The 18,189-nt window shown below is 36.4% G+C and overlaps 1 protein-coding gene across 1 annotated transcript in view; it reads right to left on the reverse strand.

Annotated features, from left to right (window-relative positions):
- LOC149250164 (uncharacterized) overlaps positions 1-18,189 on the reverse strand; it is a 166,487-nt gene that overhangs the window by 67,251 nt on the left and 81,047 nt on the right. Inside the window, 8 exon segments of the mRNA XM_089456403.1 lie at positions 11,957-12,012; positions 12,150-12,509; positions 12,756-12,928; positions 13,110-13,252; positions 13,396-13,540; positions 13,697-13,808; positions 13,990-14,228; positions 14,315-14,516. Coding sequence (XP_089312529.1) covers positions 11,957-12,012; positions 12,150-12,509; positions 12,756-12,928; positions 13,110-13,252; positions 13,396-13,540; positions 13,697-13,808; positions 13,990-14,228; positions 14,315-14,516 — 1,430 coding nt within the window.

Below are 18,189 nucleotides of genomic sequence, written 5' to 3' on the forward strand. Positions count from 1 at the left end.
TTTCTCCTGCGCACAACCAACTCCTAAATGTTAGCGCACTTGTGGCTCCTATTTCTTAGGACACAATTTATGCGCTCCACAATCAAGGCTCTCTCACAAACTCACGAGCTTTGTCTTGTCACAAACCTTTGTGCACAAAACAATTGTAATTTACTTGTGCCTTCGTCTCCATGCTAAATTAGGAAAGTACAAATTTAGAACTTGAATTGTGATTGACAAGTTAACTGAGTCGAACCGGTTCTCTCTCCAATCATCACTGGAGTTATAACTCTTCCTTCCTTCAATCAAAACTGAAGACCCAACTTGTTCTAACTAAAATTGATCTGCTAACCAATCCTGTAGTCAAACTTATGAAGACTTCCACTTAATTGAAGCTCCAACACTACGCATGAACTCGTGATGGTTATTCCCATAAATTGGAAATTAACTCACCACAACTGAAGTCTATCCTATGAGATCGCACTCAAACTGCGAGAAGGGAAAATTAAGGTCTTCACTGGCTAAGGCATAAGCCAAAAGACCTTGCTCACAAAATTTTCAACAATTATACCCCACTTTTACTAAGTGGTCACTAGAAGTTGTCTCCAACTACTTCTCACACACTCACACCTAACCTTTGCAATAAGTTCTTGCTTAAGCTATATTTCTCAACACTCCCTCTTAGTGAGGAAGGAATTCTACACCAATCCAATTTTATCTCTAAATGCTTCACGTTTCCCTTTTGCTAAGGTCTTGGTCAAAATATTAGCTACCCACTAATTGGTGGGAATATATTGAAGCTTCATTGCCCCTTTATAAATCTTGTCTTGAATGAAGTGATACTTGATCTCTATATGCTTGGACCGGTCATGAAATAGTGGGTTCTCAAAGTATTTGATACAACATTGGTTGTCATAGTAGATCATTGTGAGATCCAACTCTAGATCAAATAATCCTGCAAGTAACTTGCGAAGCCAGATGACCTCACAACTCATTATACTAGGTTCCACATGTGTTGGCTCTACTGAGCCAAGTGCCATGAATGTTTGCTTCCTATTGAACCAAGATATCTTTGTTGATCCCAAACTAAATTAGCACCTTGAGGTGCTCTTCCTATTTGCTACATTTCCTGCCCAATCTGAATTTGTGTACCCCTGCAACTTCACTTCCCCATCTCCAAGATATCTCAAATCATACTCCATTATGCCTCTTAAATACATAAGCACATGTTTTGTTGCTACCAATGCTCCTACCTCCACTCCACCATGAATTGACTCAAGTTGTTCACCGCAAAACATATATCTGGTCTGGTGTTGATAAAATACATCAGGGGACCTATCAATTGTCTATACATGGGATCCACCAACTTCAAATTTGAAGTGTCACCTTTTTCAAATTGGTGATCATAGATGTGGCCATAGGTTTATAGTCCATCCAAAACTATAATGCAATGACCCAACTATAATTATAAATAGAATGTGGATATTAGCACACATATGGGCCATCCATATGATAGCTACATATGCATGACCTGCAAGTAGTGCAATAGTATACATACTGACTAATGTTGGACTCTATCTATGCTTAAGTTAATAAATCAATTATCGAAGTAAATTTCTAACTCACCATAATATATATAGCGAATGGGACCTTTTGATATATATATACCACCCGTATATATATCTATATATATGATTAAGTCCTTAATCAAAGATATATAGATAGACAACAAAAATAATAAATTATGAATTAAATTTAATTGATGTATAATTTAATTTAATTATATGTTAAGAATAAAGTGAATTATTAAAAATTATAAATAAAATAGGTAATATGTTCCATAAAACGTTTTCTTAAACTAAATAGAAGAAAACCATAATAAAATCAATTCAATAAAAAGAAGCAAAGTCAGCAACCTCAATGACTCACGTAATAAATATACACTCATATAACGTAAAGGAGACACAGAGACATTGCAAGTGGCATGTAATGAAGAAGGGTCAAGGAGATGATACATAGAGTGGTGGAGAAGTGGAGACGGTGGGAGAAAGAGTTTATAAGGGAGTTTTGAGGGAGGATTTTCTTTGGAGGATGAAGAAAACAGAGAAGGAATTTACAACAGAGAGTCATAAACTGAGCAAAGATTACTGAGCCTTGATTGTTCTTGATTCTTTTGGGCATAGGGGCCAGGGTACTGAAATTCTGAAGTATTTTGGAGCTGGGTACCAAGGTTGTGCCCAGTTTGGCAGGGGGGGTTTTGATCTTTTGGTGATGGGAGCGGGAGAAAATCAGAAGCATCTTCAACCATAGAAACCCAGGTAGGTACTCAACATCAAAGACAAAATTCTGATATTATGAATTCTGGTTAAATTCTTAAAACGGGTTTCATATTCTGTTTAGAATAAAAATCTCATTAAATTAATTAGAGCTCTACACTCTTTCCCTTACCATTATTGGGTTTTCCTTTTCCCTTCTTCATGTGACCGAATAGGGATAGGTTCTTGTCACCACCATTCTTGCTAGCCTTTGACTCCATCCAAGATTCCTTCTGCATATAGTCATCCCACAACCTTTCAAAGTTAAGAAGATTTTCATGAGCATACATTTGACAAATGGATCCCATGACACTGGGAATTCATTCAATGTCATGTACACCAACTCTGCCTCATCAACCTTCTCCCCAACTACTACAAGTTGATCATGAATCTACATTATATTTGTCAGGTAACTAATAACATTGTTTGATCTGGTCATCTCTATGGATATAATTTTGTTGCACAATATCATCTTTTTGTTTATGTTCTCACCCTAGTAGAGGCTAACCAGGGCATCGAACATCTCCTTGTTGTCTTCTCACATATGTGAGAAATCAAATGATCATTCACAACATAATTTTAAAAACCAAAACTAGGTTTTGAACTAGGCCACCTATCAAACTGGGATTCAAATTGAAACTAGATCAAATAGGATCAAACTAGATTCAATGAATTGGATTTGAAAAAAATACATAAAATAATTAATTTTTAATATATATATTCACTAAAAATTAATTATTTTATGTATTATATAAAAGATCCATCTTAACCCTTGATCTATCAAGCACCTAGAGAGATCAAAATCTCTTAAGGTGCAAGCCTTTCTTCAAGTTCTGTAATCTAAAAGAGGTTTGCACCTCAAGAGATTTGATCCCTCTTAGCACTTGATAGATCTAGGGTTAAGATGGATCTACGTTGGTGATAGCAATAACTATGTTTCATAACAATAATGCTTCAAGTCTCTACATCAATAAAATAATACAAAAATTAAATTTTAATGTCTTGCAAAAATAAAATAAAAATTGATTTGCTTAATATTTTACATTAACAAAGAGTTAAATACTTAGTTATTTAATATGTTATTTTTACTTTTTCATTAATCAAGTTTTTTTTGCTTGTTTCTTTTCTTTTTTTAAATTCAATTTTATTTCCTTTTAACTTTAACCTTTTAATTTTTTGTTTTGGTATTTTTATGTACATTTTTTTTCTTATTTTTTACTCAACTCTCGTGGTTCAGCCATCATTCTGTCTTTAAAAGAAAGATATAAACTACCATACAATATTTATTTTATTAAAATTAATTTTTAATTTGCTGGATTTCACAATTATATTGAGAGAGAGGATGAACTAGTATAATTACAATTTTACTTATTTAATTCCATTCAAACATCATAAAACATCAATATCATAAATTGAACAAGTAACAAAAGATATACATGGAAAACCTTATGAGAGAAAACCACAAAACTTATTTATATGAAAGATCTTGTAGGCACCTACCTACACGAGACACCAACCCCCTCTGTTACTTTGTAGGCACCAACCTACAAGAGACACCAATCCCCTTTTCTTGTTTGTAGGTACCAACCTACAGGGGACACCAATCCCCTCTGTTTCTTTACAGGTACCAACCTACAGGCTAAGTCACCAGGTTTGGCGAATTTTAATGTTGAAAATTGAAATTCACCGAACCTAAAGCCAAATTGAATTTGTTCTTTTAAATTCGTTGGAAAAATTCAAATTGAACACAAACGTGAACCTAAAAACAATATTCAATTGGTTTTAGTGAGAGTTTAATCCTATTTAAAATTTGCTCGTTTAAATTTGCTGGAAAATTTCAAATTGAACACAAATACAAACCTAAAATTAATATTCAAATGGGTTCAGTGAGGGTTTAATATTTTTTTTTTAAATAGAGACATCAATTCTTGAAGCCTCCATTTTTTGTAGTTCAAATCGAAACGTAGATATATGGCAAAAAATTATTTACATAAATTAAAAGGTTTTTAATAATCATAATTTAAATTAATATAACTTATTTAATTACCACAATAGTTATATAATGATATATAAATTTTAATATAGTTATATATATAAAATTTTCACAATAATTTAAAATTTTATATAATCATAATTTGAATTTATATCATTTATATATTCATCACTATATTTATATATAGTAGTATTAAAATTTTAATATATTTATAAAATTAAGTTATAAATGTTAATAATTTGAATTATAATATATATTTTTTTTTTCAAAAAAATGGGTATGAGAATTTTATTAAAAAAGAAAGTTGGGATTCGGCCAGTACCGTTACATTCCTTCAAAATTACCAATATTCCTTGCAGGATTGAGATTGAGCACAAAGGTTCAATCCAATTCCTCAAGCGATTACCCATGATACAAAAATTTCGGTTCCATTCCAACTAAAAATTTTCAAAAATACTCCCAAGATCCAAATACATTTACATTCCATTTTTCACTACTTTTTTATTTAAATTTGACTAGCTTCTAGTCTTCCTTGCCGAAATATTTTTTCCATCTTCCCCACTTGAATCCAACCCACATTTCCTATTGTATCCAATGGATTACCCTTCGATGCGTGAGCATTGTTGTCTTCGGGTTCTTCCTCATCTGCCTGAACTGCCCAAGAAGTTGCTTTTCTAACTTTATTCCTTGGGAATTCAGAGGGGGATCTGGCATTCACCGGAGTTTTTTTCACTCCCACTGTTACTAAATCCGAAGGGTCCTCATACACTTCTTCTTAACTAGTTTTTGTTTCCTTTGGTGAATCTACTTTGACAATAAATTCTTCCTGTTTTTCCTTTGCTTCTTTCTTACCCTGAGTCTCTTCCTCTCTATATACTGTATTATGTTCGCTCTAAAGCTCCTTCCCACCATTTGGGCCTTCGGTTATTTTTCCAGACTTTGTTATTCTGCAAACGCTTGGGGCAATTTTTTATAACATGCCCTGTTTCATAACACGCTTGACATCGAAATGAAACATTTTTATAATCAAGCTTTTGAACTCACACATAGTGTGAAGCTGTCAGTTTTAACTCAACAGGAAATCTCTTGTTGAAATCCATCTGAACACATATTTGAGCATAAGTAGTTTTATAAAAAAAAATAGATTCTAGGTTGCAGAAATAAAAATTCCCTAATGGATTACCAAAGGAAGTTAACGTTGGGAGGTTCCAAAGATAGAGAGGAAAGTTCAGGAGCCTTATCCAAAGGGGAGTTGTGGAGATTGACGTCGTAATCGGATCAAAGGTGGGAGACCAGGGATGCATGAAAAGGCCAACACTACCCTAGAACCAGGGCCCAGATTCACAAATATTCTTCTTATCCTCAATATTATCAGATCAATATTCAAGAGGGGTTTCCACGTATCAGAACTCCACTTGAGGAGATCGGTCAATTGCAACCAAAACCCATTAAATCTGTAGACCAAACCCTAATCTGAAAAAAACTTTTCACAGCTAAAGGCATCCTCTTCCAAAGGAACATTAAGGGTCAGAGCTTCTTGAACAACTAGAAGAACAGCTATGGATTTCAGGATGGCACTATACAAAACCATGGCTTGAGCTACCATTCCTTCAATAGAAACGGATTTCTTCTCTGAAACACTATAATTCACCATTGATTAGTGAGTTGTGGAAACCCTAGCTATTGCTCATCTCTTACTTCATCCCACATTGGAATTATAATATATAATTAATATTAAAATTGTTTAGTACTTTTATTACATTATGAATGTTATGTTATATAATAAAAATATAATTTAAAATTGAATATATATATATATAACTTGTCAAACTTCAAGTCGAATTTTATCATTTAATTTTTATTGGCGATTTTCTTTTTTGAATTTCAAGATTGTTGAATTCAAACACAAACTCAAACTAGGTGACTTAGCCTACAGGAGACATCAATCCCCTCTTCTGGCACTAACCTGCTTATTTGCTTCTTCACAATGTTTGTTAGTTGCTTCTACTTTCATCAAGTCTGCTTACTGCTTTTGTCTTCACCAAATATCTTAGTTGCTTTTTCCTTCACCAGGTTTACCTGCTGCTTCTTCCTTCACCAAATCTACTTCTCCCAAAACTTGTTTCTTTTGGCTTCTTCCCAAGAATGAATTTGCACAACATGCCACATATTCAATTTTGCAAATCTAGTTCTGAAATTTCTACCACAAGTACCTAGAGATCTCTTCTCTGTCTCATCCAAATTTCACAGTTTGAAACATCTCAAAAAGAAAGTTATAGCAAAAATGACAAACTAACCTGTTTGAAGCATGTTTCAGGAGCATTCATGAACACTAACTTCCTCAAACCATGATCAGGTGATCAAATTTTAGCTCAAAAATGAAAGTGCCCAGAAAGTCTTGAAAACAGTGTCAATTCGAAGTGCTCGCCGTTATAAATACAACAACGTTCGTTTCACCTCAATCCGACACCGTATGCTCAAGTTATTGTGTTCTGATCGTTTGGCCCAACAACTAAAAAAATGAGCAGGTCTGCTGACTGGGCTTCCATATAGCTGACATCATCCAAGGTGACTATGCAGGTATGGACCAATCAGGTGGTGCCAAGTGTCATGCTCTTGTTCATGCAAGTGGTCGAATTTGATTGGTTTTGTGTGGATCAATGGAAAGATGCCACGTGGTACTTCCAGAGCATACTAAAATTTTATAGTTTAGGCCAGAGGCCTCGGGCGGGATCAAACCCCCAACCTCTCGTCTAACACTCCAACGACTTACCATTATGCCCTCATGGTGTTTCTTAATGCCATATGGCACAGGTGCTATTTGAATTTGCATTCGACGCGTTTTGGGAAGAGGGGTCGGGCGGTCAGCCCCGGCCCCTGGTCACCGCTACTCCACGTAACCCTGGGCACATTGAAGTGGGGCTTGGTACCTAGCCCATCCGCTGGTCACCATACCTCTGACAGAACCACAGGTGGAAGACCAGAAGGCACCAACAGAGGGGGGGCTTAGGACTAGCCCAACCCCTAGTACTATCATCATTCATGAGACCGAGCGTCGATGAGAATTTAGCCGTAGGTTCTGGACATATGGACCTGCACATGACCTCGACACTAACTGGAAGGTGCCCGGCAGAGGGAGTGAAGTTTGGGGATCAGACCCTGGTTTTATTACGCCGACAAGACCCTGGCGTAGTGTTAACAGGTGCTCCAGCGGTGGGGGCGGGCGGTTAGCCCCGACCCCGGCCATATTAACTCCAACATGACCACGGGCCCGAATTTAAGGGGCTAAGCTGGCGGGGGCGGGCCATTGGCCCTGGCCCCTGACCGCATGGCCCATGTGGCCAAAATTTCCACCTTTAAGGGTTATTGGGCAATTTAAGTATCCAACAAATTGCACCTTCGAGGGTGAATTTGTCGCCTCCGCAGCGGAAAATAGGGCAGATTTGTAGGACAGTTAGACTGTTGGTCCGATTTGTAGGACGGATAACAACAAAACTACATGGAGAGCTTGTAGAGCCATATCTTTGTGAGTTTTTGGCCTTTTGGAGCTCAAGAAGAGTCTACCTAGGGGTTTTTGGACATTCTGGATCCAATGGTGACCTCTATTTTTTGATTTGAGCACATCTAAAGGAACTTTTTGCAGGTTCAATTCCATGGGTGTATGGATCAATCAATGTTTTGGAGCAGTTCTTGAAGGTGTTTGAGCATGGAGAAGGCCTTGTAGGGGTTTTCTTACCTTCAAAAGTTTACTGTAGTAGCTGTTACTTGCAGGGTTCATCTCTTCTATACTTTTCTCACTATGTCTTGTTGAGGAAAGTTTTCTATTTGTCCTTCAATGTGGAATTGAAGTGCTTATATGCTCATGTATGCTCATTTTTAGATGGAGTACAGGGTCTTTGTAGGAGACACCTTGTGTTGTTGATGTTTTCATGACTGACTGTAGGTTGTCATGATGTTTATGTGAGAGTTATTTGCAGGAGAATATTTCCTTGAAGGGGAAATAGCCACATGTTTTATCAACAAACTTTTATGTACTCCTTTTCCACTGAATATATGGAGCGGTCTAGCTATGTTGGCAGGCCTGGAGATGTAGCCCAGGAGGGGTGAACTCCATCACCAAATCCTTTGTTCTACTCTTCATGAATGTATGTATGAGTTATGTGATGTTGTGTTGCTTATGCTTAAGTTTACATGTGAAAACTAACTCATAACTTGAAGAGACCTTTTGGAAAACATGTTTTGTGTTAAGACCCATTTTTCCTTGCAAAGTGTCGAAGAACAATCCTTGTTTTTAGGAAGAGGAAATTGACCTCTTCCTCCATTTTCAAATCAAATCATATCTCCGAAATTGTAGCAAAACAGGGTTTGAAATTTCTACCACAGGTACCTTGAAATATCTCCTTCGTCTCCTCCAAATTTCAGATTCTGAAACATCATAAAAATAAAGATATAGCAAAAACACCCAGCTAGCCTATTTTAAGAATATTTCAGGAGCATTCGGGAAGCCTAATTTCCTTCAACTACAGATCTAAAATTATAGTAAATCAAGGTCTGAAACTTAAACCATGCATACATGAAGATCTTTTATCTGTATCCTCCTTGCTTCACAAGTTGAAACATCCTAGAACAAAAGTTATGGAAAAAATGCCCCGCTGACCTGTATGAAAAAAAAACTCAGGAGCATTCAAGAAGCCTAATTTCCTTTAGCCATATCTCCAAAATTATAGTGAATCAAGGTTTGAGATTTTAACAACAGGTACATGAAGATATTCTCTATAGCTCCTCCAAGTTTCACTGTCCAAAACATCACACAGATGAAAATAGATAGCAAAAATTCCAAGACGACTCATTCATCTGTAAATCACATTTTTTATTCCACCTTTGGACTCCAAGAATCGCCCCAAAGTTACTCCTCAACTCCTCTTGCGACCTCAGATTTGTTCTTCGATGAATTGGTGTTAAAACGAACTCATATGCCCATTATTTATAGTGTTTGTACATACACTTATGTGGTTGACTTGTAAAACTGGTTGGGTTGACCTATTGGTACTTTGGATGGGTCATCCTTCCAAATTATTTCATATCTTGATATGCCTATGGAATTAGAGGGAGTGTCATATACCATTGGAAAGGTATCGGAATAAGTTTTCCAACCATATATCCTATGCTCCCATTTGAGCTAAGTAATTGGAGTAAAAATGACTTCAAAGATAGGATATCCAAATGGGTCCTATTTGTACTTTGGTCAGGTCATCTTGACAAAATATTTCATATCTACTCATTCTTATGGAGTTGGAGAGGGTGCCATATACCATTGGAAAGGTCTTGGAATAAGTTTTCCAAGCATATATTTTATGCTCCCATTTGAGCTAGACAATTGGAGTAAAAATGCATTTAAAGATAGGGTATCCAAATGGGGCATGAAAAATCCAAAAACAATATTTCCAACAATCTTTATTTTCCAATATTTATATTGGACATAAGTAGGCTCCCCATCAATGACAACAATATTTCCAAGATAATTTTTATTTTATATTTATCTCAATAAGGTTATTTTTAAAATAAAAATATTATTAATTTTAATTTATAAATGTAAAGATTAAAGTGAAAAATAACACTTTAAATAAATTATTATCTTCTTCTTCAAATTTGATCCAAGTCTACATACTACCCTTTACACGATATAGCCATCAATGATAGTATTTGTTTTAAAACCCAAAAGCAATTTCATTAAAGTTTCATGCAAGTTTTATTTCTAAAATATATTACAAATAAACTGACTTTACACGTCAATCTACACCCAGCCAATGTTGTCATCACAAACACTTTTAAACAATATTGTCGTAAATTACGTTATAATCATAAAAGTTACTTGGCCGAATTGGATTTTTCTGTCAGGTTGATGCCTAAGGCCAGCTAACCGGTCTATTTGATTGGTTACCGATTCAAATCAGCTGGATTTTAAAACTATCCTTCACAACATCCAAGATCACTCGCTTAGCCTTCACTTCCTTCTTATGTGCTACCAATTCTTGTGGATCTGTAGGCGAAGTCACAACATCCTTGATGATATCCCAGAGATCGTTTTCTTCCAGTAGAAATTTGATCCTAGCTTCTAGGATAAGTAATTGGAGGCACCATCTAATATGTCTTCAAATATTAGGCTTGCTACTGCCATCTTTGATATCTATTTTACAAACTTCCCATATATGAAAATAAAACAAAAAATCGACCCCAGAAGAGTGCTCATTCCTTCAAGCAAAAATAATAAAACCCTCTAACTACTAGTCTTGGTTTTCAGCAGTTGATCCACAATTATAAACCCTTGAGGATCTCAATTAGAGATGATGCTCTAATACCATGTAAAAATTTTCTAACTCAATAAGAATGTCTACTCAACTGAGGAACATCTAGGAGAAAAAATTTCTCGCATATATACTACCCACAGGTGGTGGGTAACAGTACCCACAAAAGCAAGGAGAGCTAGCATGTCTACTTTGGCTCCAATGTCAAGGGCATCTACATGTTTTCTAAAGATGTCAAACCAAACTGATATGCATAGCTAATGTTGATGTAAACGTTCAAACTTGATTTGAACAAAGTAGTTGCCCGAAGGTTGAGTAACACCACATGACCATTGTTTCCATAAGAAGGGCATGGTTATCAGTCTAATCACACACCATACACTCTGATTGCCTATCAAATAATCCATTTGTGGCCAAAAAAGACCCTTTTTGAATTAAGACAGACAACAAAGAGCATATTCTCCTCAGTGGCAATTCATAGCCAAAAAGTTTCGGCAACCTTGCAACTCCACAAAATATGCTTAACCACTTGTTTCACACCACAAAGAATCCATTTGTAAGGCTAGTATAATGTAGCCTATCTTTCCCTGTTGAATTAGTATGAGGAAAAGACGCTGAAGTCCCTTGAAATTTAAAAGAAAACTGGGATTTACACATACCTTTAAACCTCCTAAGCCATTTTGTTTCATTCTCTTGATTATTCAACTCCTTGTTAAACAGTTGGTAATGGGATAAGCTTGTTGAATCTTAGAATAAACTTCCTCGCTTCTATAATCCATATATGGCTTCCTCTGATAAGTTAAAAACCGTTTCCAATCTTACCGAATATGCACGAGTATCCTTTAACAAGTTATGTTCTGAGATAATTTGACAAACTGCAGTGAAAGTGGTCCTATCCATAGCCTAGATCTTTTGAGATCAGTTAATAGTTCTCCAAGAGAGCCATCTAACCAAGTCCTTGTCCCACAAATCTCCTCATGAATGTAACCCTTTCCTCAGTCCTCTCTCCACCAGAAAAGTCAAAATTGATTGTGCAGTCAAATCCCATCTGCTTCGCTGGTCTACCTAGTCCCAATACAACTCTCTTCATATTAAATGCTAGGCTTGCTGTATCCTTATGAGAATATATGAACTGAGAATTTAGTCCATGTTTAATCCATTATCTATGTTTTTTTCACTGACCAAAGATGAAATATCAATTGGAAGATCTTAGAAGATATCATGCAGAAGTATGGTAGCCAGATTAATTTGCTGGATAAAGTGCTGTATACCTTCTATACTATTTAGAGATCAGGTAGTAGTACCCACAAGCCACTAATAATCTAAAAAGAATTGACGAAATGGCATATTCTTGATTCACTTACCCATCAAAATTGCTTGCCTTCAGGGCAAAGTCTGCCACAGGTTTTATCCCCTGCCTCTGCAAATTTCAAAAAAATACCTACTGTTTAAACTTTAAACATGCGTTGCTTCTCATGGAACACAACTTCATACTAAACTTTGAAAATCTTATAAGCAGATTCCAGACTGAAAAATAAATAATAAAAAGGTATTTACTTCAAAAAACAATTTATACTCCATTGGAAGAAGTGGTTGCCCAAACATGGAAGCATTTATTCCCAGTTTACGTTCTCTTCTCTGCCTGCCTTCTGAAAACAAGTCTTTGCTGCAGTTGCCTAAAATCATTGATTTGTGTCTTGTTGGAGCATAACCGGCAATCTGGTTCATTGTATTGTAAGGTGGTGTAACCAGAATGCTTGAATCTACCAAATGTGAATGCACGTGTGACCTCTCCCATGGCAAATCTAGATGAGGGATAATCCACTGCAATCCCTTTAAACTTTCATGAAACTTAATTGGCAATTTCACACCCAACCATTTACACAGTGCATAGACCTGAAGATGGCATACCATACGCTGAGAAAAACAGCTCGCATCAGTAAGCCTGACCAGGGTATCCAATAAACAGAAAACTAAAGAAATCATTTTCAAAATTAAAGATATTGAAATTCTCAAACACTATTGATTGGTTGTTTCCTAATTTTTAGAGGGAAAAACTCTAAGGTAACAAGGAATTAATAATGTCGAACAAAACTTTTCATAGAAAAAACGAACATTTTTCAGGACAAGAGAAACACATTTAGTTAAAATCTAGCACTTTACCAACAGATTTCTAGATGGATCGGAGACAATCAAACTCGCTGATTGGCTCGATAGTACTCCTGCAGCTTCTAGGCTTGCAGTGGAAATAGTAAGTGCTCCAGCAGCTAAAGATGTTGACAGTACAGCAGCAGTTGTGAAAGAATAAAGGAACACTGAAATTGTCGGTGCAGTATCTGTGAACCAGCAATTGCAATTGAAATATTTTTCATTTTTACTGTACTTTTGACTATTGTAAATGTTTAATTTGTCTAAGATTTCAGGCGCATCACTTTGCATGCTGACACTTCACTAGCAGCTAGTTTTGAACGTATGTGAAATAGCGCATCTGAAAAAGGAAAGTGAGTGCATGCTTACAATGCCTCACTTGCACAAGGTTTGAAGCAAGATTCGGATTCCCTGCAACATCTACAGTTCCGTTTTCTGGAATTTTCACAGATACTACACTGTCGTTGGTGTTTACTTCAATGACATAGGCACTCCGGGTTATCTCTCTAAAGCTGCATCATATAAAAAATGTAAAAGTAAGAAACAGAAAGCTGGAAACCTCTACAAAATACGCCTCTCGCTCAAAGAAAACAAACAGCTGTTTTCCCGAGGCTGCTGTTCAAATGGGAGGCCAGGCCAATAAGCAAGCTCATACCTTTTCAGTAAACCTCCGGATATTGATATAGCTGAAGAGTTGAAATGAAATACAGGTTTCATAAATTGTATCAATATAGGCACTGTTCGCTCCGTTGTCTTTGCAGTGGATATGATACTCAACTTCACTGTAGGTCTCTCAGAATCTGGAATCCCAAAGTAATTTTTTACTAGTTTCGAAACATGGTCATGAAATCAATTGGGAACTAAACTACAGAAACAGGTCAATGAGTTATTGAAATTCAGTTGATCTGTCATTTGTAAATAACAATGTTAAATTTAAGGAGTTGATTGGAGCATACCATAAAGAAAAGCAATTGGAATTGTTGGTGCAACAGGGGTTCCTTGTCTACTAATTATAGAACTCGTCTCCAAATTTATATTCACCACGGAGACACTTGAAAGATTTTTTAGCTACATGAAGGAAAGTCGAAAAAACAGTGAATGACATCATAAGATTAGATTGGTCCATATATAAGATAGCAGTTGTTCAAGAATTGGTGGCAATAATTCCAACCCATTATAATTAACACTAGTCCCCAAGAACCCAATACCTATTCAATAAGAATGTCCTTATTTAAGAGAGGTATTTTACCACATATCCAAACCGACGATTTCCATGGGTTTTTCTTTTTGTGGAATATAGAACACCAGCCGTAGTTTGAAGAACCCTTAGAATTTCAGCAGATGAATTCAACAAAGGTGCAGTAAAATCCACATATATTTTCAATGACTTCTTATTATTGGTTGCTTCAACTGTTCTAACTTCATTGTTAACTTCAAGCTGGATGTCGGGTATCGCAGTCCAAAGATTTGAAAAGACATTTCTTCTATCTGAAAATGTAGAACAGTAGGAGTCTGTATTTAGAGCAACAATAGCATAAAGAGAATACTAACATGAAATAGGGGAATGCTACTACCATAATGAATGATAGCGCTAGAATTTCCAGTTCTCTGGAACCTATTTCCTGCAGAGTCAGTGCAAAAACTTCTGTCCATCACCAAAATCACCCTTCCATATTGTATACTAGTAGACAAACTGACTATTATGTTGTATTTCAAGTCAGGCTGAATCACTCTTAATGTCTCTGGTATCACTTGGCCAGGACCGTAGACAAGGAGCTGTCAAAAGTATATCGAGTTAATTAGTATTCAATAGAGAACATATTCTCAATTGAACTCCATCTACAGCTAAATACACTTAAAAATAGATACCATTTATTCAATGTCGACAACCTCTTGCCATTCAGCATTCAAACTGTTGCTTAAGTTGATACGAAATACATCTTATGACTTTAAACATTCAAATTCAACATTTGGAGGGAAGCATACCTTGCCACCACTCAGATTAACCCAATTTTGTCAAATGTGGTGTATGACATAATTATCAATTTGCAACAAAAAAACAATGGTTGCAAAAATTCAGCGCTCAACAGTCAAAACAATCTACATGTATTACGTATGTTGGAATCATCTAAAAATGTAATGAAACATGCCCAGTTATGTCCAAGAGTTGTCTCATGTTAGCATTCAAGATCTAGATTGCTCCAAAAGGAATGTCGTTTTGGAGTCAAAAACTTAAAAGCTGTACATTTGACAACCAGTACATTGAAATATCATTGCTAAGGAAGAGTTACGGCACATGACAAAGAATATCCAGTTTGGTTTTCACCAAAGGTTGAAGAGACATCCTATGGTTCAATATAGACTAAAATTGACACATATGGCTACAATTGTGTGCTTATAATTTTTCAAAACATAATTTGACTAGGGAATTTTATACAAAACTCTTTGGCATATTTACAAAACAAATAAGTGCAATCAAGATCTGATAAGCAATTACATTCCCTGCCCTTCTAAAATATTATATATAAGATTTGCAAGTCAACAAAGGTGATTTGCTATTTTGGTGAACAAATTTAGAGATTTAATAATCATCTTATTGAGCATGAATTGACAATATTATAATCTAGATTTCTAAGCCATATCTAGATGATATCTAGTGACTAAAGATTGCAGTATGAAATATTTTGGAGCATTCTCACTGCAGCTACACATCCTATAACACACATTTATTATTTTACCCTCACACTTCAACTTCAATCTGTTAGAACGTAACCTGCCTATTTAGCACTTTGCAAGGGATTCAATATAGGTTGGTCCATAGATGTCTAAAGCATAAAAAGCAGATTGAAAGTCTTGGTCATTCAATAAGGAAAAATGTGTGTGGAACTTCTAGTTTTGGAGTATCATGGTTTCCATTAAGGCACCTGATATTATGAATTAGAACTGCTTTTCCTTTTACAAAAAGGCTAGAGACATCAATATAAGATGCGAGTGAGGCAGAAATATGTTTCACTTATAAGGTTACAAACGTACTAATGGAAAGTCTCAATTGTCTTTTGTTGCAACTTGCTAGGTTTGGTGCTTCAGGGTAGGACCACAGGATTTTAAGTTCACTTTGAGGTTTTCCTTTTTGGTTTTCCTTAATATTTTGATCCGAATGTATTTCTAAAGGCAAACAGATGTTTTCTACAAATCTGGAAAGGTACTATGTCTGATTCCATTCCAACTCAAAGAAAGAAAACTCAGGTGAGTAAGATAACCTAGTTGATAATTTCTTAGAGTCTATCCCTGTTAGCTTGTGTAGCAACAGACAGGTGTTCTAGTCTCGTATCATGTCTAAGAGGCTAAGAGACACGAGATCTCCAAAACCCAGAAAAGGTTTTGTGTGATAAGACTCAGAAACACCTTAATTAAATTAATTTGCCACAATTTAATTATTTCCTAAGTCTAACTTAGGAAAAGTGGTAAATTAAAGTGAATTAATTAAGGTAGATCGATTTTTCTCTAGAGGCTTCTATTGATGAAGTCGAATTGATCTTAGCCATTGGTTGAGAGCTAATCGTGGTCAATGAGACTCCAACAGAGATTATAAGAGCAGGTTGAAGGGATTGGAGAAGATACAAGAGAGAGTCAAGCAATTCGACTTACCCAGTTGCACATATTCAGCAAGGGTGTAGTTGAAGCTAGGGAAGGCATCAGAGAGAGGGTTGCAGTAGAGATTTGGAAGCAAAGATTCTGAAGGAAGATTCCCTTAGTATTTTCAATGTTCAGGAGACAGGAAAGAGGTAGGTCGAATTATTTGCAGAGGAGGCCGAATATAGTAGTGCAAGTTAGCCAGTTCACCTAGTGCGAGTTGCCGGAAGAGGTCGTTTTAGTTTCCAGTTGTCGAATCAGTGTGCCAGAGGCAAAGCGAGTGGGTTTTAGAGACAGAGGGAGGCTAGACGTCTCACCTGTAGGCATTTCTGGGGCTGTACAAATTTATCTACCAAAGCAGTGCGTATTTCTGGACTGCAGAGCGAGCAGGAGTGCGAGTTTGCCAGAGAGGTGCCAGATCAGTTGCAAAGAGAGACAAGGGTGTCTCCAGTAGATTGCCGAAGGTTTTCTAGTTAGGCAACCAATTGTAATATTTCTCTCAACAAAACCCTCATCTGTTGTACTGGTTTTCCCTTTAGGGTTTTTCCGAGGACAATTGTCCAAAAATAACGGTGTCAATTTTTGTGTGTGCATCTATTTCTCAATTTGAGTTTTTATATTTCCGTGGTGTTTTTATTGTGAATATGCATCAGTGAATTTATCATTATTTGTCGCATTTAATTCAGAAGAAAAATAAACTGCTAACAATTATAATAGAAATATCCAGTTGTTGCATTCAAGGATTTTTCACATGGTATAAGAGCAACAAAGATTCTATCAAAGGCTCTAAGCAAAAGGAAACGACATTTGTGTAGATTCAGAGGGAGATCTGAAGCACTAATTCCAGATCTGCACATGTCAACTAGGCAGTGTGAATTGCAGGAGAGACAACAGATCGATTTCTAGTCCAGGTCAAAGGAAAAGTTTGATTTGTCTCAGGAGCAATAGCAGCAAGCAGTAGGATTGTCGGAAAGGGATTCCTATGAGCAGATCCAACGTAGTGATTTTGCAGCAAGGGTTTTGTAGTGGCAGATCAGCGCAAGGCAAGGAAGAGAAAAGCACATGAGGATTTCATTTCTCCAGTATTCTCAGAGTCAGAAAAAGAGAAATTTATTTGCAGAAGAGGGCTAAAGCAAGCAGAATGCATAGCCATATTACCCAGTTCGTAGATCTAAAGCAGTAATTTCATTTCCAGTCACTGGATCTATTTTTCGGATGAATTGCGAATAGCTTCAGAAGCCGGAGGGAGGCAGTGTATTCACCGAAACTAATTTCTGGGAGCATTTCTCAATGAGCAGTGAGAGTTGCAGGATCTAGTGCAAGGTGCAAGATCCAATGTGAGCTACAGAGGGGTGCGAGTTTGTAGTAGGAAGTCGAGTCAGTTTTGTAGATCGATTTGCCAGTAGGAGTAGTGAGGTAAATTTCTCCAGTTTATTTGAGTTTTGCAGTGTTAAGAGGAGAGGAGCACATCAGGACTCGGAGATTAGGACAAGTAGGACAAAGCCTTCAACTTTGGCATCTAGAAGTCCAAGATGAAATTCCTATTGGATGAGCACAATCTAAAGGAGTTCGTGACAACAGTTATTGTTGAACCAACAAATCCTATCCAATTACATCATTTTAGGAAGGACATGGCCAAAGCGAAGAGGATGGTCCTAGATGGGATTCAAGATCATATCGTCCCGCATATCATAGACAAGAACACAATGAAGGAAATGTGGGATGTCATCGTGAAGTTGTAGCAAATCCATCTGAGAATCAGAAAATGATTCTCAAGGAGAAGCTGAGGACGGTCTAAATGTAGAAGGGCGAGAAC

This window comes from Pinus tabuliformis, chromosome 7, assembly GCF_031772625.1.
Source record: "Pinus tabuliformis cultivar Carrire ecotype Pingquan chromosome 7, CPIR1, whole genome shotgun sequence".
Taxonomy (NCBI): domain Eukaryota; kingdom Viridiplantae; phylum Streptophyta; class Pinopsida; order Pinales; family Pinaceae; genus Pinus; species Pinus tabuliformis.